The following is a 25795-nucleotide window of genomic DNA, read 5'->3' as shown; positions in this document are numbered from 1 at the left end:
ACGATAAGAAAATGCAGTTCTTTACATGAAAAAATTATTTAAACTGGAAACTAAAATAATAGAAAGCAAAGACGAGAAGATGCTAGCGTGTGTTATTTCTGAGTGGAGGACCCAGGGGTATTACTCTGGGCATTTTTCCCTAATACCGTTCCCTGGAGTACTGTTTTAAGAATTAAATTGATATTATATAGAGAGCGCTTAGTAACTCTTGTTGCCCAAAGTATGTCAGCTCCTCCCTCCCGTATCCTCCAGATCTGGATGATGGGTCCCTTCCAAGCCGGTCTCCGCTGGGTGGTGCCGAGCTCTCCCTAACCGGGCTAGGGGGTTCCCTGAGACTTGGCCAGGGTAGCCCCATCCCCAGCAAAGGGAGTTGACCCTCAAAGAGCTGCAACACAGTAGGCCCTCAGCACCCTGCCCCAAACCTGGCAAACAGTAGGTGCCCAATAATTATTCTTTTGAATAGACAACTGAGCGTGCAGCCACGATAGAGGCGTGCTATCTCACCCAGCCAGGAAGAAGCTTGACCAGGCACGGTGCACCGAGGGACCCACCTCCTTCTCACCGCACCCCAGTTTAGATTGGGAGCTAAAGCCCTCTCTGGGATGGGCAGAGCGCACTCCCTTTCCGGCTGCCCCCGCACCTCGCTCCCTCCCTCCCAGGATGGATGCCCCTAGTCTCCGGCAGGCAACGGAATGTTGTGTGGTTGGTTGCCCCAGCAACTGGGGCCTGCTAGGTGGCTGCCTTCTTGGAGTACAAGAGCTCGCTGCCACGCTGCCCTCAACCCGAAACCCCCAGGGCCTTCTGAGCCAGCGCAAGACTCCTGCCTTGTGGAAAGGAAGCCCCGGGACAACTGCAGGGAGAATGGACATGCCCTGGGAGGACTATTTCCGACTGGTCTTGCAAGAGAAAGTGCCGGAGTGAGTGCTTCGGAATGGAACTGTGGGGAAAAGGGTGGCAGGGGGCAGAAGCTGGTGGGATGACCCATGCCTTCCCCTTGCCTGTGTTGCACAGCTTCCTTGGGCGGTTCCTGGTGGCGTATTACTGTCCCCACTTCACAGAAGAAGCAACTGAGGCTCAGAGGAAAAGTGGCCTCTGGGCTAGTTAGGGCAGAGCTAGCAGCCCAGGCTTCTCCTCTGTTCCTGATTCCCACCCCTGGCGGACATCCAGTTGAGATTAAATCCTTTGGACCGAGGGGGAAAGGAATTCTGTGAACTCCTGCTCTGCTCTCCCTGCAAACTCTGCATGTACAAGGAGGAGTGGAGGAAGCTTGTGGGGTACCTCCTTTGTGTTCCGCAGCGGCTGAGAGTCCCAAGCTCAGCGCCAGAGTCGGGACCGGTACTGAACAGAATGTTCAAGCATCCCTTCGGCTGTCTACACAGCCAAGGTGTAGGGCCGTGTGCAACCCCTCCCACCGCCCAACACACACACCCCAGCAAGACTCCAGATCCCAGCCCCCTCCTGGAGCCCTCGCAGGGAGGTCTAGGGCCACAGCTTGGCCACAGCAAGTAGCTGATCTCTGCACCCCATTCAGCCCTCCACCACCCCCTCCTTCCAGTTCACCTGGAACTCCCCTTAGTCTCCTTTCTCAACCCCGCCCTGGGTCACCGCATCAACTCTGCTCTCAAACTGAGCGTGACCGCACTCCTCGCCTCTCCCCTATGACCACCTGACCAGACCCACACTGTCTCTGTGTTATCCCAGAACCCCTTCACCATCTCCTGCAGCTGCCCTGCCTCTCCTATGGTTCTCGGCCCCCACTGCAGCCTCGAGAGCCTTCTACAATCCAAAGTCCTTCTCTTGAGGCCTTGGCATTGGCCGTTCCCTGCAGGTATCCACGTGTTGACCTCCTCTTGCTCCCACGGGTCTCTGCCCGGGTGACCTCAGGGTCTTCTTGGAGAGACTTTTTCACCTCCCCATTGAAAGACTTCCTTTTGCCTGCTTAATACTTCATCAGACACCTACCATGCCCTGGCCTTATTTATTATCTGTTAGCTTTATTTCCTGTGCCCCCACCCCAGCAGAATGCCAGCTTCTGGAAGGTGGGGATTTTGCACTGCCTCCCCCCGCCCCGTGCCTAGAAAGGTGCCCGGCAGAGTAGTTGCTCTGTACGATATGTTGAATGAATGAACAACTCAACAACTAGTATATGGCTCGTGGGGGCATTTCAAGCACTAGAGGGGGGTTTGGGGGCCCTGACTCTTGCCTCCTTCATTCCCATCTCCCCCTTGGAGCCCCTCCAGGAAGATCCCGGAGCACAATGTGGACCACATCCCGCCGGTGCTGCGCCTCCTGGAGAAGAGGCAAGAGCTGATGGATGCGGACCGGGATCTGCAGACCCAGAAGGAGGTGAGCCTCCACTGCAGTCCCTGAGACTTTTTCAGACCCTGGGCAAAAAAGAAAAAAAAAAAAAAAGGTGGTGAGCAGGGGTTGGGAAATAATGCAGCCAACGTACTAGCTACAGAGTCTGAGACAGGTCCTTTCACCACTCTGAGCTTGGGTTTCCTATCAATGATCAAGTAAGATCAGCTGATGCACATAAGGGCTCACTGAGCACCTACTATGTGCACGATATGGCACTGGGACCTAGAAGTCTCACCACGGTCCTCCTCTGTGGGATTCACCGTCTAAAGGAGACACATGTCCAGGTGGGGACGCACTGAGAAGGTTGTGGGAACCGAGAGGAAGTCCCTATCTCCACCAAGGGTGGTCAGGGAGGGCTTCCTGAAGGAAGTAATGTCTAGGGATTGGCAAAGGGCAAATCAGCTTATCCCGCAGAAGGGGGGTTTGGGTGAGGGGGGGAGAAGCCGGCAGAGGAAAGGGCGCATACAAAGATTGGAAGACAAGGATAAAACACAGGAGGACGAGTGTCTAGAAGACAGTGTCAGAGGAAAGGGGTAAAATGAGACCAGAAGGAAGGACAGGGACGGTGGCATGCAGGGCCATTCAGGCTTCATCATGCATGGTAGGAGCATTAGGTGGATTTGAGCAGGAGTATAGGGACTAGATCAGGGACTACAGATGACAGAAGTAGGAACCCGAAGGTGCTATATAACTTGAACCCCCAAACACACACAGAGACCCACCCCTCACCTCTCCCCAGGTGTTCCAGGCTTTGACGGCAGCCCAGAAACAGCGCCGGGAACAGTTGGAACAGAAGGAGCGGGAGCTGAAGGGATCTTTTGTCCACTTTGACAAGTTCTTGCAGGTGGGTGGATATGGCTGGGGGAGGGGAGGCAGTTCATCGGGTCACAAAGTCACCATTCTGTCGGGGCCAGACCTGCATGTGAATTTTAAAAGTGGGCTTATTGGGGGCCCCTGAGCAGCTCAGTTGGTTAAGTGTCTGCTTATGACCTGAGCCCAGGGTCTTGGGATCCAGCCCCAACTTGAGCCCCACGTTTGGCTCTCTGCTCAGCAGGGAGTCTGCTTCTCTCTCTCTCTCCAACTACCAACTTATGCTCTCTTTGACTCGCTTACTCTCTTCTCAAATTAATAAACAATTTTTTTTTTTTTTAAGTGGGCTTACTGGGGCGCCTGGATGGCTCAGTGGGTTAAAGCCTCTGCCTTCAGGTCAGGTCATGATCCCAGAGCCCTGGGATCAAGCCCCACATCAGGCTCTCTGCTTGGCGGGGAGTCCGCTTCCCCACCTCGCCTCCCTCTGCCTGCCTCTCTGCCTACTGGTGATTTCTGTCAAATAAGTAAATAAAATCTTTAAAAAAAAATAAGCATCTTTTAAAAATAAATAAATAATGGGCTTACTAATACAAGAGGGAGTAGTAGGAAATACACACGCACTGCCTGAGGCATTTGAGTTTTTTAAAAAACACAGGGGTAAGTGAGGGACCAAAATCAGAGATTCTGGCTGAGTCTGCCCACAGGCCATCTGTGTGCTACCTCCCGCGCCACGTGCGGGTGTTGGGGCGGGTAGAAGCGGTGAGCCCCGCGAGCTCCCCAGTCGTGAGGGCAGTCGCCTCCTTTCTGTCCGCCTCCCCAGGACACCGAGGCTCGGCGCAGCCGCGCGCTGCACAGGGCGGCAGAGGAGCGGCTGCAGGCGAGCCGCCAGGAGGCCGAGGCACGACGGCTTAGGGTCCAGCTGGAGGAGCTGCAGCGGGAGCGCGCGCGATTGCAGCGCCGGGTGGAGCGCCTGGAGCCCTGCGCGCGCCTGCTGGGCCAAGTGTTGGAGCAGCTGCCGGAGGTGAGGGCCCTGCAGGAGGTTTTGGGGCTCGGCGCCACCGCGCAGCGTCGGGTAGCCTCTGGGACGGCTTTCCGGGTATGCACTACTGGAGTGCTGACTGTATGCCAGGAATCACCACTTATTGAGCACTGGCTGTATGCCTGGGGACAAAGTTTGTTCTTGAATTCTCCCCAAAGCCCCGTGAAGTGAGTCTTGCTCTTGTCTACCGCATCTTATAAATGGGGAAACCGAGGCTCACAGTGGTAACTTGCACTCAGGGACACACAGGCGAAGGGGGAGGGGGTGTATCCAGGCACTCAATACCAGTTGAACGGAACAATCACGGGAGTGAGGCTGGGCTAGGCTTAATGCTGGAGTGGGGAGGGGTGGGACGAGCCCTCATTTCTGGGGTAGGCGCTCTGTGATGCCCTCCTTCGGCACATGGGCTAACCGAGGAGGAAGCGCCTGAGGGCCAGGCGGCGTGGGGACCCCATCTTGACCCCACCCCAGTTCCAGGACGTCCCCGAGCTGGTGGGGCGCTTCGATGGCCTGGCCGATATGCAGACGGCGCTGAGGCTCACAGAGCGCCAGCGGCAGGCGGAGCTGGAGGAGGCCCGCGCGCGGCTGCAGAGGCTGCGGGACGCGGGGCAGGACGAGCTGCTGGGGCAGAGCCAGCGGCGAGCGCAGCTGCTGGAGCGCCTGGAGGCTGCGAGGGAGCGAACGCTGAGCTGGGTATGGCCCTGCCGGGAGGAGGCGCCCACCCGGGGCCCCAGCCGCCCATCGCCCGAGTCCAGTGCCAGGGTTCCTAAGATCAGAAGGACCAATGCTTACCCCGGACGGGCAGCGGCGCTAACGGGCAGGTGCAAGCATCAGAAAGCGCTTTAGGGCACCGGGGGCCTGGCCCAGCAGATCCTGACCCCTGTGCCTGCTTCCCTCCCCCCCCCCCCAGGGGCCTCTGAGCCCCTGGAGGGAAGCAGACAGGCCCCAGCCCTCCTCAGCAGGCTCCAACCCTGATCTGGAAGGGGGTGGGGTGTTCTTCAGGAATCCAAGTGGATTCAGATCCAGAACACAGCAGCAGAGAAGACCCTTGTCCTGGGCCGCAGCAGAATGGCCGCGCTGAACCTGTTCCAGCTGGTGTGCCAACACAAGGCGCAGCCCCCCGCCCTGGCCATCGAGGACACCGAGGGGCAGCTGGAGCAGGTGCGCTCCCTCTTCTGGCCCATCCCACCCCAAAACCTCAGGAACCTCACCTACGCTGGGTTAAGCATGATTCTCTGTGAGCCAAGCTGCCAGCACTCCAGAGGTGGGCTCGGTGGCCTCCTGGGACCTCTGCCGAGGAGGCCTGGGTTGGGTCTTGGCTCCGAGGGGCATCTGCTCCGTGGCCACAAGGAAGTCATGCTCCTCTCTGGGTCTCAGTGCTCTCACCTGTGCCCAGGGGCTGGGGGTGTGTACTGACCACGCACACGTTCATGACAAGAGTCTGTCCTTTGTCCCAGGGTCAAAAAGCACAAACAAGTGACAACATTGATGAGAAACCAGGTGGAGATTCACCTTTAATTAACCCCTGACCCTCTTGCTCCCTGCATGGACGGGCCGCAGCTTCCCTAGGGAGGGAGAGGATGGGGCTGGTCCTTGTCTGTCTTTCTGCAGAAATGCATCACAGATGTCACCATGCACCAAGTCATTCAGGTTTGCAAGGCTGTAGAACGTGTGACATGGTTTACAATGGCAAGGGGGTGGGGTGGTTCTGACTTCAGATGCCTCCGTGGCTTCTAATGGGGCCCCAAAGCAAGGTCCCTTTCAGTGGAAGAAATATGAAAGGTCCAGCTGCCCCTGCCACTCCTGTCCTGCACCCCACACCCCGGATCCCAACCAGACACGGAGAACTCGGGCTCTGGGAGCCTACCTTTGTGCCACGGGTTGAGTGGGATGGGTCTGTGGACACCACTGTTCTCTCAAGTGTGGCCCACCACCCTGAGCTCCACGAGATGATTCCAGGAGGGACAGAGGCTCAGGAGGATGGAACAGGCAAAAGCCTGTCCCTTTTCAACGGACCCTGATCCTACCAAGGAGATAGGGCGAGTGAGTGTGCCTTTAACCCCTGTGGTGCTCCCTGGGCCTGGGCCTCACGCCCCCTCCAGGCAACAGCAGAGTGCAAGAGTCAGCTGGGTTTCTTGTGCCTTGTGTTTTTCCACTGCTCCTCCGCTTGTGACAGGGGGTAACTTGATTCTGTTTTTGTTAGAAATGTTTTCCTTTTCAAGTGTGACAAAGGGGAAGGGAGAGCCCAAGGGTAAGTTGGCCTCCGGCTAAGTTCCGGCTCTTGGCAGTGGACATTAAATTCATTATCAATAAATAAGTGACTTAAAAGGAAATATGGGAGGTTAACCCATGGGGACGAGAGCAGGTCAAACACCAATATGGCTGATCCGATTCAAAGGGGGGAAAATGAATCAAGGGAAGTGAAAATACTCATTTAATTATAATGCAGGTGATAACCAGGTAGGAAAACTGAGAGTGTCTGCTCACAGGCCATTCAGGAAGCTTGGACCCAGAACAGTCTAGGGCAGGTTGGCTGGCCCCTGGGAACCACTGCCATCACTTTTAATAGGGGCTTCCATCCCCAACCCGTGCTCTGCAGCATCCTGTGTTGGGGACATGGCGGAACTGGACACTCGGGGGCTGGGATGTGACTGGCTGTGTTGGGGACCCACAGGTGAAGCTGTTCATCCTGGACCTCTCCGCCATGCTGGCCAGTCTTCGTCAGGCAGAGCCCACAGCTGCCTCCCAGCCCTGATCCAGGTAAGCAGGGGGACAGGGTGGCCGCCCCCGCCCCCCGACCCTGAAAGGAAGTGCACATTTCCTGCGGGGTGTGTGCTAAGAGGTCCTCACCTGAGAGATGGGAGGGGGCTGTGTCCGCTCAGACTGCTGTGGGGAGTACAGGACGGGCATACAGCAAGTACTAAATAAATGTGAGCCATGTGGTGGGCACCAATCTGTCATCCACCACATGGCCTGGGACCAGATCCTCCCTCCCAGGGCAATCAGGGCATTAAACAAGCTGATGTGTGTCAGGGGTTTGAAATGAAGCCTGATGCAAATTCTGGTAAATTCTAGAAGAGTCTTTGGTAAGTAAAGTAAAATAGGACCAGCACGGGGGCCACACAGCAAGCACCCACAAGTGGGGCACCCGTCACAAGGCCTCCTCTGTTGTGGATCCGTGGCCTGAGAATCCAACTGCTGGAGGCTGTCTTTAACCTTCCCAGGACCCCACATTGGGGCTGGAGAGCACAGGGCTCAGAGGGTGGAGGCTAGGACAGGTTCTGACCTGTGGGTGTGGTGGGGGTCATGTGAGTCCCCTTCACAGCCAGAGGAGGAGCTGCTGAGCCCTCTGCAGCACACCCCACCTCCCACCCCGAGTCACCACTCTCTTGACTTTTGGCCATAGTAGCTGGGGCTCTTTCATAGCTGGGTCTGCCCCTTCCGGCTCCATGGTAGACTGCACTCCCAGTCCGCTCGAGATGCTTAATAAAGGTTTATTACATTAAAAATACATCACCAGGCCTTAGGCACTCAGGGCTTCGCCCCATGTGGCCACCACCTCTGAACTCGGGAACCACCCAGAACACATGGAAGCAGCAGCAGCTGAGTGGTCAACTTGGGTTTTGGCCGCCCCAACGCGGCTGGCAACCCCCCGTGCATCCTTGAAGACCGAGTGTGAATGGTTCCACCTTGGGCAGAGGCGGCCGCGGCCCCGGGTGGCCTGACAGCACCCCTCTCCTGCAGGGAGCTCCGCCAGCGGCTGGCCCAGGGCCAGGCACACGGTGGCACTCGGGAACATCTACTGACGTCCACCCCTGCAGCACGCGAGGAGCCATGGTGCAGGGTCAACTGCCTTACATCCTCTTCCTCATCTTGCCCTTCTTGGTGTGGGTACCCCGGCCAAAGGCACCCCTCTGCAGCTCCTGGGCTCGGCGCCGGTTGCGGGCAGACAGCTGCTTCAGGCCCCCTCGCTGCAGGAAGCGCAACTTCTCCGCCCGGCGCCGCTGCTTCAGGATCTGCTGCTTGGTCTTGAGCTCTGAGCGCACGCGGCCTGCGGGAGTGCCCGGGCTGCGGGGCTGGGATGCACCTGTTGGGAATTCAGGGAGCTCAGCCTTCCGGTCTACTCCTAGGGCCTCCTCTTCCCGGAAGCCTCCAGACCTTCTCCCCCACTCCCACCCATTCTGGGTTCACTGGTGTGGCCCCAGGGTCTGGCTCACTGTAGGTGCTCAATAAAGCTTCCACAGTCTGCTGCCATGGTCAACAGCATGGACCCTTGAGCCCACACCTCTGGGGTCCAAATCCCAGCTGTGACCTCTCAGACTCTGAGCCTCCGTTCCCCGCTGTGAATTATGGGACTCATGGGTCCCAACGAGGAATCGGTTGAGGAGGAGGTGTGTAAAGTGCGGGGGACAGGAGCCAGCCCACAGTAAGGGCCTCCCAAGTGCACTATCATGATTACAGACCACTCGATGGAGATTTACTGAGCATGAGCCCTATGCTGGGCACCGCGGCCCAGCACTGACTGAGACAGACTCCAATCCCTATTTCCACAGACCGCATGCTCTCGGCCGTTAGCTTAACTTCTTTGGGCAGGAGAGAGGGCAGAGAAGGCCAGAGAGGGGAAGGGCTGGGCCCCAGGTCACACAGCGGCAGCAGCAGACATCATGGCCCCACCTCAGCCTGCTCTCCCAGGGATCTAGAAGGGCACCTCCCCCCACTCCTGCCTCCCTGGCTCCCCACTAAACCCTAGGCTCCCCTCCTCTACCATGTTCCCTCTCCCTGTCTGGCTCCTCCCCACCTGTAAGAGTGACCTTTTCAGGGCTTCCACACAGATGATCATTACGGCGACCCCAAATGTCTCCACAGGGGCCGGGGTGCCTGACAGGGACCCATCACCCCCAAGGAGGACAAAGCACAGAGGGAGAATGGCTGTTCCTTCCTGAAGCCCACAGGCAGACCCAGAGCAGCGGCTAACACCGGGAGCCGAGCCGTGAGGGGTGAGGGGTGAGGGGCCCAGGGGAGGCAGGAGCACGTGCACAGAGGCATAGAGAGATGGAGACAGACAGAGACACCAAGAGGGAAAAGAGAGCACAGAGAGACAGGGAAGGAGAGACCAAAGACAGAGATGCCTGTGCAGAGAGAGGGAGAGATATGATGAGGGAGAGATGAAGACAGAAAGGGGAGAGAAAGACCGAGACAGAGGAAGAAAGGCAACAAAAAATGAAATGACGAGGGAGACAGATGGAGACAGAAAGTCTGAGATGGGAAGAAAAGGAAACAAAGACAGAAGGAGGAGAAAGCAGCCGAGAGGAGCAGGAGCAGGGATGCCCAGTCAGAGAGAGGAAGAGAGGAACAGGGACCCAGCAAGAGAGAGGGACAGAGAGTGGCAGAGAGGAAGCTTCTGAAAAAACCCGAGACAGAGACAGAAGAAGAAATGTAAGAGACCTAACCAGAGAGGACAGACGCTGAGGGTAGCGGACAGAGCCCGTTCACATCCCACTCAGCCTCACAGAGAGAACCAAGGCCGGGATGATCCAATGGACACTTGCCAACCTGCTCTGAGGACCATCCTACCTTGTTGGCCTCTTCCGCGCTTCCCACCTCTTCGCTCTGGGCCTCGCTGCTGGGACGTTCCTTCGTCTTCTGAGTCCCGATCATCGATTTTCTGTTTCTGTTTCCACTTCTGGTAGCTGGGGAGCCGAGTTAAGGAGACTACGTGCGGGACCATGATGCCCTAGATACCCCTGGGCGGGAAGTAGGTCCTGCACCCCCTCCAGCAGATACCGTCCCACCTCTGGGGGCGGGGCAACAGCTGCTCAGCCCCGCCCCCACATCCAGAGTACCCAATGAGAGAGGCTCCCCTGTTCCCTCCCTCAACCCGTGCCCGCCTCTAGGGGCTGCTTGTCCCGCCCCCCCGGCCCCGCCCCTCCGGATACAGGTCCCGTTTATAGGAGCTGCTGATGTAGCGGCCGCTCTCTGTCTTGATCTTTTTCTTGTCCTCCTGTCCTGACTGTCCCACAAAGCGCTTCTTCTTCCGGTCCCTGCGGGAGATGGAGTTGGGAGCGCTGATGTGGAAGGAGGTGGCCTGGCGCAGCCTACTTTCCTTTGGCACCTGTTTCTTCCCCACCCGCACAAGGGAGGCAGCTGGCCCATGTCCAGCATATAGCAAGTGCTCAATTAAGGCCCATTCCCTGCCGCTCCTCACCTTTTCCTAGCAGCCCAGGTCTCAAAAGATGGTGTGGGGGGGTCACTGGGAATTGGGGTCTCTGGATCAGGGTTAGGGGCCCAGTGAGGTACCAATCCTACTCTGCCACCTCCTGGCTTGGTGACCCTGGGTTGAGTCACGCCATTTCTCTCGAACCAGAGTCCAAATGGGAGAGATGGGTCATGAGCTCTGTCGAGAAAGACGAGCCGGCAGGAAGGACAGATGGACCCAGATCCCTGTTGTGTACAATCAAATCAGGGGCACAGGCTGTGGTGTGGGGGTGATCTTTCCTGCTCTGGGGGCACAAATGGGAGCCCACCTGCCTCCTGTGTGGGACCACAGGGGGCGTGTGCTCGCTAACTCTATTGCTGGCTCACCACTTCAGCTGCTGCCGGCCTCTGGTCAGGTTCTGGGCTTCGTCCCCCATCAGGTCCAGGACAGCGCCAGCCACCTGCTGCTCAAATGCGCCCCCGTCCCCACCAATGCTCAGGCTGCAGGCAAAGGGCGGGGACATGCCACAGAGTCAATGGGGGGCCCATCAGACCCCATCTGCCTGACCCCAGGACCAGCCACTCACCCCCGCTCACTATCGAAGTCCTTGGGCCGGTAGGGGACGTAGAACTCCTGGTCCCGATGCCGGGCCTCCTCCCTCCGCCTCTTGGCTCCCCGGTCAGGTCCCGGCTGTGGCCGCTTCTGGCCCATGACCTCCGTGAAGACATCCTGGCAGATGGACACCAGTGTCACACCTGCAGCCCCCCGGGGAAGCCACTGGCCTTTCACCCGCCAATCCGGCTAGAGTGAAGGGCCAGCAGCTTCCGGGACTTTAAAACTTTGATACTTCCGGGTGCCTGGATGGTTCCATCATTAAGTGTCTGCCTTCAGCTTGGGTCGTGATCCCGGGTTCCTGGGATAGAGCGCCCCATCGGGCTCCCTGCTCAGTGGGAAGCCTGCTTCTCCCTCTCCCACTTCCCCTGGTTGTGTTCCCTCTCTTGTTGTGTCTCTCTCTCTCTGTTAAACAAATAAATAAAATCTTTAAAAGAAAACAAATAAATAAAAATAAAAGTCTGGTACTTCTATCTGTGCCCTGTTTCCTGGTCTGCACTGTAGGATGACCTCGGCACCAGAAGAGCCGGCCGGGTATAAGAGGAGGAAGCTGGGGGCCAGCTGGGGCAAGACCCCTTTCCAGCCCCAGGCTGGTCCCTCAGGCTGTGTGACCAAGGCAAGGCCCTGCCCCTCTCTGGGCCTGGCCTTACTCTGTATACTATGGACTAGTACAGGAAGTTTTAACCTGTATGTTTTGGCTACTGAGCCCTCGGTGCAAATCAAATACGAGAGGAACGTCCTGGTAGACCTCAGAGACTGGGCCTGGGGGTAGAGGCTGGGCCGGGGGCAGGGGGCGGTTAGAGGTGGGAGCAGTACCTCCACACTCTCTCCTGCTGCCTCTTCTTCCTCCTCCTCGGGCTTCTCTTCCTGGAATGCCGGGCAGCTGGGGGCTGGGCCAGCTGTGTCCTCCTGCCGCCCCTGCAGCCCCTGCTGGAAGCTGGAGATGGCCTTGCGGTCCTTTTGCCGCTTGGCACGCATCACCTGGCTGCTCGGGTCCCGGCTGGAGGCGTTGATCTCAAAGATGGTCTGCAGAGGGAACGCACCAGTTCTTCCCCCAGTGGCCTCCTACCCAGCCCTGCCCTCAGCAGCCTGGTGGGCTCTCTGCGGCATTCCTCCCCAGGTCCTTCCAACTCAGTGAGGTTGGTACTCTGGTTACCTGCATTTCCCCATTAGAAAGGAGGCCCAGAGAAGGCAAGTCACCAACCCGAGGTCACACAGCTGGGACAAGTGAGAGTGGCATTTTGAACCTGGTTTACCTGGCACCCCGGTGGGGTGCCCAGTGTGAGTCAAGAGGACAGGAAAGGTGACTAAAAGCCAGCTGGAGGCCACTGACAGGCCCAACACATGTCACCCCCACTCCGGAAGTGGCAGGAAATGGCTACCACACAGGGTACCCGCTGCAGACTAGCAGGGACAGTTCCAGAACAAGGGGCATGTCTAGAGATGCTGAGGGGGGCAGAGCTGCAAGCTCAGAGGAGAAGCCCCACTGGGGTCTGGCTTGGGGTCAGGAGCTTGGCCACAGTCCTGGCTCCATAGCAGCCTCCGGGACGCCGGCCCCCGTGGGCTCTCCCACGCCCTTACTCACCGCCCGTGAGCGGTAGTTCCTGATGCTGTCCACCAGCTTCAGCCGCTGCAGCTCCCTCTCCTCGAAGCGCAAGCCTGGTGGGGACAGGGAGGCGGCGTGAGGCTGGGGAGGCTCCGCGGGGCCCACCCGCAACGCACTGTCCCAAACCCCCCACGCGGGGACTCACTGAAGAGGGGATGCAGGCCCAGCCCCGCGAGGTCCAGCTCCTTCGCCCTCTTGATGGACTCGGGCGAGGCCGCGGGCCGGGAGCGCACGTACTGCTGCTGGGCGTTGTCGGCCACCCGGCCCAGGCCCCGCAGCTCCAGCGACGCCGCCAGGGTGCCCCGTAGGCTGCTCTCCTCGTCGTCTACCACGCTCTGCGGCACCCGACCCAGCACGCCGTCCACACTGCCCGCGCCTGCCAGCCACACACGGAGCCTATCGGAGGCCTTGCGGCCCGGCCCCTGCCTGCAGCCGTCCCTCCCCGCCCTGGCCCCAAATCACATCGTCCCCAGGGATGGAGCCGCGGTTCTGGCCGGCCAGCTGAAAGAGTTCAACCATGTGTCCACAGTGGCTGCCTGTTTTTGGGAAGAACCCCTCTAGCTGTGTTCTGTCTTTGCCAGACTTGGAGGAGCTGCTGTAGGTCGTACGACCTGCAGAGCCCAAGCCATTCACCAGCTTGCTCTTTCCACTGACTCTCCCACGAGACCGCCGGACAGCCCCACACTACAGAAGAGGACATGAGGCTCAGCAGAGGTTTAGTCCTGCCCAGCAGCGTGCCAGAGTGCTGTCCAGACTCGGCCCCCGCACTGGCTCGAGAGCCGGGCCACCCACGCTGGCTAGCTCTGGGGCAGGTGCAGGATGGCCGCCCCCGACAGATGTCTACCCAATGCCTGGCTTCTGCTGGGACACTGTTGTGGGGGCTCCTTCCCTCTCTCTGCCCCTCGCACCCCCACTAATTAGTGTCGACCCAGGAGGTCTGCCAAGGGCTCCAGAATCTGCATTTGGACAAAGGGCTGAGCTGCAGGTGCTCCTGGCGCTTTGGAACCCGGATGTGGCACATGGGGTGCTCAGAGAAGGCACAGAGTGCCCCGTGCACGGGCTCCATTTACACCCAGCTTCCTGAATCTGGGCTCCCAACTCCCTGCTGAGTAATAAGCAATACGGGACTAGTGGCCTGGCCTCACCTATAAAGCAACCCTCTTGTGTTCTCAGATAGACACAGGAGACAAGGTGCACTAAGGGCCTGACACACAGTAGAACCGCAGGAGGAGGCTACCATGATCCCCGTCACCCGCCCCATTCAGTCCCACCCCAGAGACTCTGGGAAAGTTCTGAGAACTTCAGTCTCCCTCTGCCTGCCTGGGCTGTCCCAGAAACACAGTCAAGGGCAGGGTCTCAAACAGATGCCCACAGGGGCCAGGCAGACAAAAAAGCAAGGAAGGTGGGCGTGCAGTGGGCCTGGAGGCCCTTCTATCCAGGGCGCACGGCCCTAATGGCCCGTACAACAACCTCAGGGAAAGGTAGACTCGGCAGTCAGACCCAGCTGCTTTCCAAGAGACATCAGAAATCCGGATTTTTATGTGAAATTCTGAGTTTAAAATATAGGGCTTTTGCCCTGGGATCCAATCCAGGACTGCCTCCACCCAGAGCCAGTACAGCCTCTCTCTGCCTACACCGTGGGCTCTGCAGCGGACCCCCAGGGACCTCCTGCCCCAATCCCCTGGCCTCCACTCACCTGAGGACCCCTCATGGGGGCGGGCAGGGGTAAGGGCGCGGCCGAGGAACAGGTGCAGGTCCAGCAGATAGGGGACCTCGTCTGGGGCCACCAAGGAGTAGGCCGTGCCGCTTCGGCCAGCCCGGGCCACGCGGCCTGTGGGGAAAAAAGGTCAAGCTGAAGCAAAGACAAAGGGCCCTACAGCCCAGCATGAGTCCAGCTGGCCCGACTCCAAGGGCACGGGTCAGGCCAAGGCCACACCTCACTGAGCTGCTGTCCTCGACTTTGAGAAGGGGCAGCAATGGTCACTAGGGTTCCCTGCACATGCGTGTGAGCCCACACAGTGCTCTGGGAAGTCGGCAGGAATAAAGATGAGGCCACATGTGCTCATTATCAATATCAAAAGTCTTTGGCATCCCTGTTTGGGAGATTTTCCCAGAGGAGATAACCAAGGATCCAAAGGTGCACATTCAATAATGTCTACAGCAGCTCTGCCTGCAACAAGCCCAAGTCGGAAACCACGTCAAGACTTGACAGAGGGGCACCTGGGTGGCTCAGATGTTAAGCATCTGCCTTGGCCGAGGTCGTGATCCCGGGGTCCTGGGATCAAGTCCCACATTGGGCTTCCTGTTCGTGGAAAGCCTGCTTCTCCTACTTCTCCTGCTTGTGTTCCCTCTCTCGCTGTGTCTCTATCAAATAAATAAATACAATCTTAAAAAAAAAAAAAGACTTGACAGAGGCTGGGCTAAACGGCTTAGCTGATGATCACATGGTGCGAATTACACAGGAGAGGAAACGGGCCGGCAAACTGTGGCCAGTGACCAGAGCTGGCCCCCGACCTGTTTGTGTCCATAAAGTTTTATAGGCACTCAGCCATGCTCCTTCATTTACATATTTTCTAAGGCTGCATTCAAGCTATAATGGCAGAAATCAGGGAGATTATATGCCTTTGAAGCTTAAAGCATTTCCTATCTGGCCCTTTACAGATTTGCCAACCTGTCAAAGAGTGATGTTTCATGGTGAACAGAAAACATGAACGACACACACTGATGCAAGAAAAAAATGACAGGAAAGAATGTCCAGTGTGATTCTAATTCTGTGTTAAGTGAATTCAAGTGTAACGCTACCTTTGGCTTATTTCTGCATCTCGCAAAAACAAAGTGTCACCAGGTTTGCAAGATTCATTTGGGGTGGTCTGACTAACACTGCGGGTCACAGAGCACATGAGGAACTCCCTTTGTGGGGGTTCTGTGCCCCTCAAGGAACCTGCAAGCCAGCTCTCCCCAGGGCCATGGACACAGCGAGCAGGAACCAACAGGGAGCCAAGGCCTCCAGACCTGCAGTCCGGGGCCCAGACGGAGGCCTCCCACACGCCCCGACTGAAGGTGGAAGCAATTCCCCCGGGGCCCAGCACGGGGAGTCCAAATTTACTTATTCAATGATGTTCAATCATACGGAACCTGCCCTCCAGATTCTTTTCTCACGGACGTGCATTTAACTTATTTGTGTTTACAAATGAAGCACGCACAGTTCTGAGTTAAAAAAAAAAAGCAAAGAGAATAGAATGGTGGTTCAAAAGGCAGCAGTGACAAGAGACCCACTAGAATGACAGCCGTGCCAGCAGGGAGGTAAGGAGGGACAATGAAGGGGGGTTCCAACCCCAGCTGCCCCACTTTGCTATCTGCATGACCCCTGGCCAGTTATGAACCTCTCTGGCCTCAGTTTCTCTGTCTGTAAAACGGGGCTATGCTGCTGGCACCCGCTACCCAGGATGGTTGTGAAGATGGAAAGAGCCAGTAAAATGCTCACACCTGGGCCCGACAGGCGCGCTGGGCGGGCACCAATCGCTGTCACATCGCCGGTGACAGGCGCGTGGCTTACCGCCTTCTATGTACTTTGGCTCATTCCCCACTTTTCCGACTATGTGGCTGCCTTTTATCCCCGAAAAATTATAGAGTACTTGGCCTGGGAGGGCAGAGAGGAAGGGGGCCCCGCGTGCGGACTCGAGAAAGTCAGGAGCTCCCTGCCGTCTGGCTGGGTGAACAGGAGGCAGAGTTCAGCCTTGCAAAGGTTTAAAGGAGAGGAACTAAAATGACAGAGTTTCGGGAGAGGACTGTGAGGAGGAGGGGGCTGAGCAGTATGCCATCGGGCCCCAGGACAGGGAGAGAGAACCCAGAACGGGGCCTCCAGAGCTGCTCCGAGCTGTGGGAAGGCCTGGGCCACATCCCTGAGCCGCGAACTTGGCGGACCCTTCCCCAGGCCTCCAGGTCTCTCCCCAGAGCGCCGGCCCTGCACGCTCAGCTCCTACCCTGGGCCAGGCCCGGTCCCGGGCTCCTCACCCACGCGGTGCAGGAAGAGCTTGCCCTTGGCAGGGAAGCTGTAGTTGACGACGTTGTCCAGCAGCGGGATGTCCAGGCCGCGGGCCGCCAGGTCCGTCACGATGAGGGTGGAGCACTTGCCGTGGGTGAACTTGGCCAGGTTGATCTTGCGGGCCGTCGGGTCCAGGGCGCTATAGATGTGGGCACAGCTCACCCCCTGTGTTGTCAGCAGCTGCTCAGAGTGAAGACAAGAGGGAGGGAAACGGCTGAGAGGGTTGCAGGAGGCGGCGGGGGAGCCAAGCCTCGGCGGGGCTGTGAGGACGGGAAGACCCTGGGCTCCGGGGGGGCAGGAACCTCTGGTCGGAATCCCAGCTCTGCGGGGCAGCTGCGGACACGGGCGGAGGTCTCCCGGAGGGAAGTGCCAGCCCAGGACTCCAACCTCATCCTGCCTCCGCCACTAACAAGCTGTGTGACCTTGAGCAAGTTTCCTAACCTCTCCGTGCCTTTGCTTTCCTCATCTGTAGAATGGGGGAGACCGACAGTTCCTTCTTTGTGGCTTTGTGACGGGGATTAAATGAGTTAACACCCATACAGGGGCCGAGCACAGGGCCTGGGACATAAGAAGTTCCGTGACAGTGTCAACTGTTCATTAAAAACTACTATTTTGGTTTTATTCATCAGTGATACCAGCAGCTGCACAAAGAAAGCACCGTTAAATGCACAACAACCATGTGAAACCCAGTGAACCGTGTCCTCAGATAACAGACGTCAGGGGTGGCCGCCCCGAGGGAGTGGCAACGACTGGCAAGGGGCCCAGGCAGCCTCTGGGGCACCCGGACGGCCCCATGCCGAGGGTCCCAAGTGCAGAGGTATGGAAAAACTCCACCACGCTGCTGCCGGAAGCTCAGAACACTTTACCCGGCTTCCAGTTCGCAGGGGACGCTTCCGTTTTAGAACGTGAATTACACGGGACACTGAAAATCTACAGAAAATGGCAGGATTGGGGCAGGGAAGAGTCTTCAAAGTAACTCGGATGTAGGAGAGTGTCAGAGGTATCAAGACAAGGCATGAGTCGATCACTGAGTACTTGGCAGTTCGTGATGCTATTTGCTGACGTTAATATGTGTTTGGAATTCTTTTTTTCTTTTTTTTTTAAGGATTTTATTATTTATTTGAGAGAGAGAGAGAGACAGAGAATGCACACACGAGAGAGCCAGACAGAGAGCAGGGGGACAGTCAGAGGGAGAGGGAGAAGCAGGCTCCTCGCTGAGCAGGGAGCCCACTGTAAGGCTCGAACCCAGGACCCGGGCATCATGACCTGAGCCAAAGGCAGATGCATAGCTGACTGAGCCACCCAGGTGCCCCTGGAAATCTTTATGATAAAAAGTTAAAGAATAAAAGAGGACCGGCCCTGGCCAGGCCAGTGACCTGCTCTGGTGCTGCCCTCTGGTGGCCTCACCCAGAACTGCAGCTCCAAGCTAGCCATGGAGGTGGTGGTGGTCCCCAGGAGGGTGGCCCAGTGTTGGTTTCCCCAACCGCCTACCTCACTGAGGTACTCGGCGTGGTGCTTCGTGGCCACAAACACCACCGTCTGGTCCTGGGGCCGCACCACGGTGCGCAGCAGGTGGAGCAGCACAGCAGCCTTGGTGTCCTCGCGCACAAGGAAGAAGGAGGTCTGCGGGGAGAGGGGCCAAGGTGGGCTCACAGGGTCTCGGCTGCAGGCGCCAGAAGGGGCCCGGGTGGAGCCTCACCTTAAGCTGCTCGTTGAGTTTGGTGTCCACATCGAGCCGGATGAGCACAGGCTCCGTGAGGCCTGCGGGTGGCACAGGGAGGGTGTTGGGGGTGGCTGGTGGGTAGGGACAGGAGGACGAGCCCCCAGACCCCTGAGCAGTGGTGGCCCCAGCACCACCACCACCCCGGCTCACTCACCCGCCCGGGCGAACTCCACCAGCAGTTTGGGCAGCGTGGCAGAGAACAGAACAGTCTGGTGGCCCCCGGGGAGGCGGCCGATGATTTCCTGCAGCTGCTCGGCAAAGCCCATCTCAAAAAGCCTGGGGGACAGAGGACAGGGATTGGGTGAGGGGCTCCCATTCCAGCAAGTCCCAAACCTGTCGCCCTTGCCCCGGACGCGCTCTCTGCCATGTGCACTGGTGTGTGCCCCATATGACTCTTTACCTCACTCTCTAGCTCACATTTTCTCTGCGTGACCACCTGATCCCTGGCAGTGACCACCTAAAAACCTCGTCTGTTCTCAGTTACGCAGCTCCGAGGCCAATGCTAGCGGCCCTCCCTCTGCGTCAGGCATGGTTTGGATGCTTTCCAAGCGCGGACTCTCCCAGTACCTGCCAGTGTGGGCTCGTGGATCCCCTGTCCGGAGCCCACCGACAGGCACCGACCCTCAGATGTGCCCAAGTTCAGAGCTGGGTTATGATCCCACTGTCTGGCTCCAGCCTGCTCCCAGCTTTGTGCTACTTTGTATTTCTACAAAATCATGTGTTTGTTGTTTTACTGTTTCCTCCCATAGGCCTAAAATGAAATACAACATACAAACACAAAATAAAAAGTTTGGGTGCAGGCAGCCTTCAGTCCTGGTGGTTCCTCGGGTCTGTGGCCCACGGTGGGGGTAAACTGTTTTGAGTGCAGCCACGCTGGTCTCTTCCGGCCAAGCCCTTCCTCCAGGCCTCGGGGTAAACCCTGGCACACGTGTGTGGGGCAGTGCATGTGGTCTTACCTGTCTGCCTCATCGAACACCACATACTCTATGCTCTGCAGCTTCAAGTTCATCTCCACAGCCACGTGTACCAAGCGCCCTGGGGTAGCAATGATTCTGGAAGGGGGTGGGCAGGTCAGGTCAGCCGCGGCTCCCAGCAGACCCTTCCTCGCACTCCCCAGCAGTTGGCTATCAGGGAAGAGACCCCAGACTGCCGTCCTCAACCCAAACTCACATGTCGGGATTTTCGTGCAGGGCAGCAAACTGGTCTTCCATCCTGGGGCGGGGGGTGGGGGGAGAGGAGGTGTCAGCTTGACACAACAGCTGCTTTAAACCCTCTCCCTCTCCAGGTGGCCACGTGAGGCCCATACCCTGCCCCTAGGCTCTGAGGTAGGGTAAGGCTATCACAGAGGTTCTGGGCAAAGGTGCTGACAAGACACAAGTTCAAACACGCAGAAGGACTGATACCATGAAGAGTTCCCCGAGGAGATGGGCTCTGCCCAGGTACTCCCTGCAACCCCCCTCTGGTCCACCACAAGCCTGCCTCTGCCTCCAGCACCAGGTACCAGCTAGCCCCAGAACCACCAGCTCCCCAAGATTCCAGGCGGCCTGGACCCCTGTCCTTGCTCTTACACCCCCAGGTTCGCGGCCCTAACTCTGGCCCTTCTCTGGAACACTCGGGACACCCGAAGGAGCCAGAATTTTGAGTCTGGCCTCATCTAGGGAGGTATCTCGGATCATAGCGAGCTCCCCAAATAACTAAATACAATGCAGGCAAAGGAACACTTAAAAACCAAACATTCTCCTCAGAATCCAAAGTGACTGGTCACAGTGACATTCCGAGAGAAGAACAAGGAAGGGGCCGCCCTGTGAGGGAAAAGCTGTGAGACAGGGCAGGAGGCTAGGTTCCGCGGCTCCGGGCCCATCACGTGCTGTCTGCTCATCTGGAGAACAGGTATGGCGTCTGCCACCCACAAACACGAGACCAGCCCATCAGGAAACCCTACAGTTCTCAAATCTGAGTGACTGCAAACACTCCCTGATTTCAGTGCAACAGCTCACAATTAGGCATAGGTGTGAAAGTTGGTAGAGCTGAGCGACCCTGTGCACCGCGGGCTCCCCCGCGAGCACGAGCCCCCACTAGGAGTTGCGTGGGAAATTCTTGTGCTACTTTACTGCACGTTTGCCCTTCTTTTTGGGATACGCAGGGAAGCCGCCATCGTTCCTAAGCTGCCCAGGCTCAGGGGATCGGGCACCCTGGAGACCCGGGCTACGCTTGCAGGGTGCAGCCCACCGCACGGAGCAAGGGGGCTCTTACTTGTCCCCGCCCAGGATCAGGGCGGTCCTGAGGCCTGTGAACTTGCCGAGCTAAGGGGAGAGAAAGAGAGGGAGAGAGAGAGATGACACAGCCTGTGCCGGCCTCCCAAACCGGCCCCAGCTCAGCCCAGCGGCCCGGGCCCCAGCACACCTCTTTGGTGAACTTCATGGTCTGCAGGGCCAGCTCGCGGGTGGGCGAGAGGACAAGGGCACGGGCCCCCGTCTGGGCGCTGCGGGTCTTGAGCCGCTCGAACATGGGGATGAGGAAGCAGGCCGTCTTGCCACTGCCAGTCCGGGCCATGGCGACCACGTCCTTGCCGTCCAGGATCATGGGGATGGTCTGGAGGGAAGCAGGTGGGGGGGCGGGGGTCGAGAGGCTGGACAGGAGGGCCAAGTCGGCCATCCCCTCCTCCCAAACCCCATCAACCGTCCCGTCTCGTACCTTCCTCTGGATGGGTGTTGGTACTTTGTAGCCCTTCTTCATGATGCCCTTGAACACTGGGTAGCTCAAGCCTGGGAGAGAGACAGGGATGGTCACGGGGAGGGGGGCCCCTGCATCACACGACAGAAAGCCAACCAGGGCAGACGACCATGTCATCAACATCAACAGCAAGAAGAAAAGAAAGGCAACAGAACAAACCTCAGGAGACACACCTACCCCCTGGGGAGGGGGTGGTACACCTCAGTCTTGCACACACACTCAGACTTGCACACACACAGGAGACACACCTACCCCCTGGGGAGGGGGTGGTACACCTCAGTCTTGCACACACACCTCAGACTTGCACACACACTCAGCACCGTGAGACCACTGGGTTCTCGGCCCTGCTGCAGGTGTGGTAAGGTCACATAGGAAGTATTCAGGGATACCGAGAAGGCACGTCTGCCATTCTCGTCAGATTCCTCCAGGATGCTGGGGACAAGCGGGGAGTTCTGGAGGAAACAGGACAGACACTGGCGATGGATAAGGGGAGACTCACTGTTTCCTATTTTTTTAATACGTTTGAAATTTTTTTATAGCTAAAAGAGAAGAGTGGGAAGTGGCCAGGGCCTGCAATGGGTGTGGGTGCGGGTGCTGACCAATGAGGCACGTGGCCCCGCCTGGGGGAGGAGGTGGTCTTTTGAGACTGTCCCTGACTCAGCTTTGTGACAATGGGAGGGCAATGAGAGGCCTAGGGACAGGAAGCACTGTGATTATAGCTGGGTTTGGGTCAATGCTTCGTCTTTATCATCCAGGAAGGCAAAAAGTAGCCACGTGGGGATGTTTCTATTTGCTTTTTCTCTAATTGTGGGTAAAAGTTTAGCAGTTTTAATATATTAATTCGTCGTCCAAATTCCTTTTGTGAGTTGACTGTTCATTTTTTTACCCAATTTTCTATCAGGGTAGCTTTTTCTTATTGATTTGTAAAAGCTCTTTGTATATTAGAGATGTTAATCCTGTATCCATCCCCAAGGATGCAAGTACGTCCCGGATACAGCATGTATTTTAACTCCGTTTGCAGTGTTTTTTGGTGAACATACATCTAACGGAAAAAAGTCACATCAGACAATGTTCAGATCATACTTAGAAAGGGCTTCTTCTTTTTAAAATCATGAAAACATTCGCTTTGATATTTAAATCTTTGCGCCATTCGTAAAGAAGAAGAAAGAGCAGAGCACCTGGGTGGCTCAGTGGGTTAAAGCCTCTGCCTTCAGCTCAGGTCATGATCCCAGGGTCCTAGGATCGAGTCCCGCATCGGGCTCTCTGCTCGGCAGGGAACCCGCTTCCCTCCCTCTGACTACTTGTGATCTCTGTCTGTCAAATAAATAAATAAATCTCTGTCTGTCAAATAAATAAATAAAATCTTAAAAATAAATAAATAAAATCTTTAAAAAGAAGAAGAAGAAGAAGAAAGAGGGTTCGCGGTATTTCCCGCTAGCTAGGTGTCCTGATACCACGTGCTGCTCCCCCTTTCCTCCCTTTCCCGTCCTGCAGTCAAACCCCGAACGGCCTCACCTGTTCTGGGGCCAGCGCTGCCCTGCGTCTGCATTATCTGCTCTCACACTGGGCCCGACCTCAGTCTACCCAACACCTCCCGCGGTGCTGGGCCGACATCAGTATCAGAGACCAGAGCACAGAGGGCAGGGTGAGCCCCTGCTGCGACTCCCCCAAAGTCCTCGGACGCCGGCTCACCCACCCATGGACTGGAAGCCTCCGGACTTCTTCTTCTTCTTGTTCTGGGCGCGTACCATCTCCCGAGTGTCTGGCTCCACGTCTGAGGCACATTCCGAGGTGGGGAAAGTGGGCAGGGGTCGGCCAGGTGCCAGCTGGGAGGAAGGATGGAAGAGGCAGCATCACGCCTGGCACAAGCAGACCCCTGGGGGCAGGGAGAGGGGCTGTCTTGCTGCGGATGCCCCTCCATTCACGCTGAAGAGGCCTCTGCCGGGTCACGTGACCTCTCTGCTAAAGGGCTCCCCTATGCCTGGGCCAGGGCAGGGCAGGGGGCAGAGAGTGGGCTGTGCAGAGTGACTGCCTAGGTTTCAATCCTGACTCTGTCTCTCTGTCACTTACCTGTTGCGAGACCTTAGGGGAGACACTACATCTCCCCGAGTCTGTTTCCGTATCTGGGAAACAGGGATGACGGACAGGAGCATGGGTCTCACAGCAGGTGTTAAGAATACAAGGACCAAGTAGAAGGCCTAAAGCAGCACCCAGCACATAAAAGGTGGTCTCATCCTCGTCCTCATCCTGATCTGTCATCCAAAGCCCTCAAAATTTAAACTCTAGAGGGCCAAGCAAACACGTACCGCGTACGGGACTACACTCCTCCACGCTGCCCTGTCTCCCTCTCCCGAGCCCCCTTCTGACCCATCACTCTTCCCAGCTCTACTCCCCCTGTGCAGGCCTGCTCCCTGCCTACACAGGAAAGGACCCACCACCTGTCCTAGCACAGCCATATCCAACCCCGACCCCTCCCCTGGGGAGCCTTCTCAGACCACAGAGCTGTTCCCCCTTCCTCTCAGAAATAACATTTACGGAGCACTAATTCATACTAGGGTTAAAACTTTCGTGGCATTCACTCTAAGCCCGGTGATGCTCTGAGCATGCGTATAAACTCGTCCACTTTTAATTCTCACGGCAACCCTGTGAAGTAAGCACTATTAGTCTGTCCATTTTATGGAGAAGGAAACTGAGGCACAGGGCAATGAAGTGACTGCCCACGTTCACAGCCAGCAGGGATTTGGACCCTGACTTCAGAGTCTATGTTCTCTCCTCTGTGACCCTCTGCGGGCCCCTACAACGGTCTGGGTCAGAGTTACAGCGTGTCTAGTATGGTCTGTGATCTAAAAATGGATTTCCTAGGGTGCCTGGGTGGCTCAGTGGGTTAAGCCGCTGCCTTCGGCTCGGGTCATGATCTCAGGGTCCTGGGATCGAGTCCCACATTGGGTTCTCTGCTCAGCAGGGAGCCTGCTTCCCTCTCTCTCTCTCTGCCTGCCTCTCTGCCTGTCTACTTGTGATCTCTCTCTGTGAAATAAATAAATAAAATCTTAAAAAATAAAATAAAATAAAAAAAAATAATAAAAATGGATTTCCTAGATTTAAAAGATTGTGAAAACATCAAACAAAGGAGACAATGACTTTATATGGTGCCATAAGGCCTAAAATATTTACCACCTGGTCCTTAACAGGAAGCGTTTGCCAACTTCTGTTCTAGACACGTGAAAACAAAGTGCCTGGAACCCACTGGTGCCCCAGCAATATTTACTGAATAAGTAGAACAAGTGAACACCGTAATTTAATCCTTTCATGAGTCTTTGCGACACATACAATCCTCCGTCTTGTACGCATGTGGAAACTTCTGCTGTCTGCAGATGTCGCAGAGAGGTTAAGCAACCTCTCCAAAGTCCCACGGCCAGTCCAAGGTTGGGCCACATTTGAACACAGGGCTGCACCAGGACAAAGCTCTTCGTCTGGACCATATCGGTGGGCTCTTTGGCACCAGCTACCTTGCCCTCCTGTGCTTTAGCAATCTCTCCACATTTCTAGAGCACTTACTGTATGCCAAGCACTGGCTTCACTGGGGTGGGGAAACCTAAGAAGATCCAGTCTGGTCCCTGACCTAGAGGAACGTAGATCCCTCTCTCCATCTAAACACCCACTCTTTCATACTTACCCGATCCCCACTCTGTGCCAGGCACGGGATGGGCACAGGGCTGTGGGAAATAATGTCCCCTTGGTGCTCACACCCGCCTTTTGCATATGGTTGGCACTCAGTAGTGGAAAAAGCACCCCCCCCCCCCCCCGGGAACCAGGGGTTTGAATACCGGCTCTTCCGCTCACAAGCTGTGTAGCCTTGGTCAAGTTCCTTAACCTCTCTAGGCCTTAGGGTCCTTCTCTGGGAAACCAGGATGGCAGCAGTTAGCTCCCGGAGCTGGTATGAGGATTAAATGATAAAGCTTGGAAAGTTCTTAGTGTGGAGCCTGGCACATACCAAGCTGTCAGCAAACGCGAGTTTAATTTACTATTGGTTACCCAGAGGCTTGGGGGCGTCACTGAATCAAGCCACCGAGCCCGGCCTCCGCTCAATCCAACCTGGCAAGAATCCCCCAAACTCTTGAAGTCAGTGCCGCGGCACCCGCACTTTTCATTGGACCAAAGGGCGCTAGGACCCGCCCCATGGGCAGGAGGTAGCCAATGAGGGGCCGCGGCCAAAAGCCGGCCAGGAAGGCCGGAAGGCCCGAGCCCCTGAACGTAGACACTCTAGAGTCGGAAGCCGGGGCGTGACCCGCACGGAGACACGTGCTCAGGCTGGCGGTCCTGTCCCCGACCCCCGGCAGCCGACCTCTCCCCACCCTCAGCCGTGCTCACACCCCACCTGGGGAAACTGAGACCGCGGGGCGATGCGCGGAGCTGGGGCCCGGACTCCAAAGTGTGCCCTGGCCCCGCGCTCCTACCTTCTGGGTCCGGGCATCATCTTCCGCCTGGATCTCAAACTCGCCGTCCTCCGAGTCGCTGCTGCGGACTTGGGAGGCCGCGCCTCGGCGCTTCCGCAGCCCCTTCTTTTTCCTCCACTGGGCCATGGCAGTGCGGGACCGAGGTCCGGCCGCCGGGAGCCTGCCGGCCGCCATGCGGGCCCTGGTGCAGGGAACCCGGGAGGGGGCGGGGCCTGC

The 25795-nt window shown here is 57.2% G+C and overlaps 2 protein-coding genes and 1 long non-coding RNA gene across 3 annotated transcripts; 1 reads left to right on the top strand and 2 right to left on the bottom strand.

The window, feature by feature from the left end:
* Positions 1 to 436: 436 nt before the first annotated feature.
* Positions 437 to 8460, top strand: CFAP73 (cilia and flagella associated protein 73). Its single transcript, XM_059139462.1, has 8 exons — positions 437 to 917; positions 2241 to 2346; positions 3101 to 3205; positions 3992 to 4192; positions 4682 to 4903; positions 5213 to 5371; positions 6885 to 6970; positions 7731 to 8460. The coding sequence occupies exons 1-7, from the start codon at positions 661 to 663 to the stop codon at positions 6963 to 6965; spliced, it is 1131 nt and encodes a 376-aa protein (XP_058995445.1). The 5' UTR covers positions 437 to 660; the 3' UTR covers positions 6966 to 6970; positions 7731 to 8460.
* Positions 1565 to 5648, bottom strand: LOC131811202 (uncharacterized). Its single transcript, XR_009345848.1, has 3 exons — positions 5422 to 5648; positions 3091 to 3277; positions 1565 to 2384 (listed from the first exon to the last, which is right to left on the bottom strand). It is a non-coding gene; the product is annotated as an uncharacterized LOC131811202 (long non-coding RNA).
* DDX54 (DEAD-box helicase 54) lies at positions 7685 to 25795 on the bottom strand. The gene is made up of 20 exons (XM_059139454.1): positions 25580 to 25795; positions 22822 to 22951; positions 21087 to 21157; positions 20796 to 20984; positions 20646 to 20695; positions 19563 to 19604; positions 19349 to 19444; positions 18547 to 18668; positions 18369 to 18430; positions 18161 to 18292; positions 16639 to 16849; positions 14321 to 14455; positions 12770 to 13000; positions 12604 to 12677; positions 11835 to 12044; positions 10993 to 11135; positions 10793 to 10906; positions 10147 to 10251; positions 9785 to 9900; positions 7685 to 8297 (listed from the first exon to the last, which is right to left on the bottom strand). The coding sequence occupies exons 1-20, from the start codon at positions 25751 to 25753 to the stop codon at positions 8065 to 8067; spliced, it is 2640 nt and encodes an 879-aa protein (XP_058995437.1). The 5' UTR covers positions 25754 to 25795; the 3' UTR covers positions 7685 to 8064.

Source organism: Mustela lutreola, chromosome 11 (genome assembly GCF_030435805.1).
Source record: "Mustela lutreola isolate mMusLut2 chromosome 11, mMusLut2.pri, whole genome shotgun sequence".
Taxonomy (NCBI): domain Eukaryota; kingdom Metazoa; phylum Chordata; class Mammalia; order Carnivora; family Mustelidae; genus Mustela; species Mustela lutreola.
This window is presented reverse-complemented; position numbering and strand designations above follow the sequence as displayed.

Coding starts and splice junctions, on each gene's coding strand:
- DDX54 (XM_059139454.1), bottom strand. CDS start 25,753: ATGGCGGCCGGCAGGCTCCCGGCGGCCGGACCTCGGTCCCGCACTGCC. Junction 21,158..22,821: donor CGGAGGCTTCCAGTCCATGG/GTGGGTGAGCCG, acceptor TCTCTCTCCCAG/GCTTGAGCTACCCAGTGTTC. Junction 8,298..9,784: donor GCGCGGAAGAGGCCAACAAG/GTAGGATGGTCC, acceptor AATTCCCAACAG/GTGCATCCCAGCCCCGCAGC.
- CFAP73 (XM_059139462.1), top strand. CDS start 661: ATGGATGCCCCTAGTCTCCGGCAGGCAACGGAATGTTGTGTGGTTGGT. Junction 4,904..5,212: donor GGGAGCGAACGCTGAGCTGG/GTATGGCCCTGC, acceptor GGTGTTCTTCAG/GAATCCAAGTGGATTCAGAT. Junction 5,372..6,884: donor CCGAGGGGCAGCTGGAGCAG/GTGCGCTCCCTC, acceptor GGGGACCCACAG/GTGAAGCTGTTCATCCTGGA.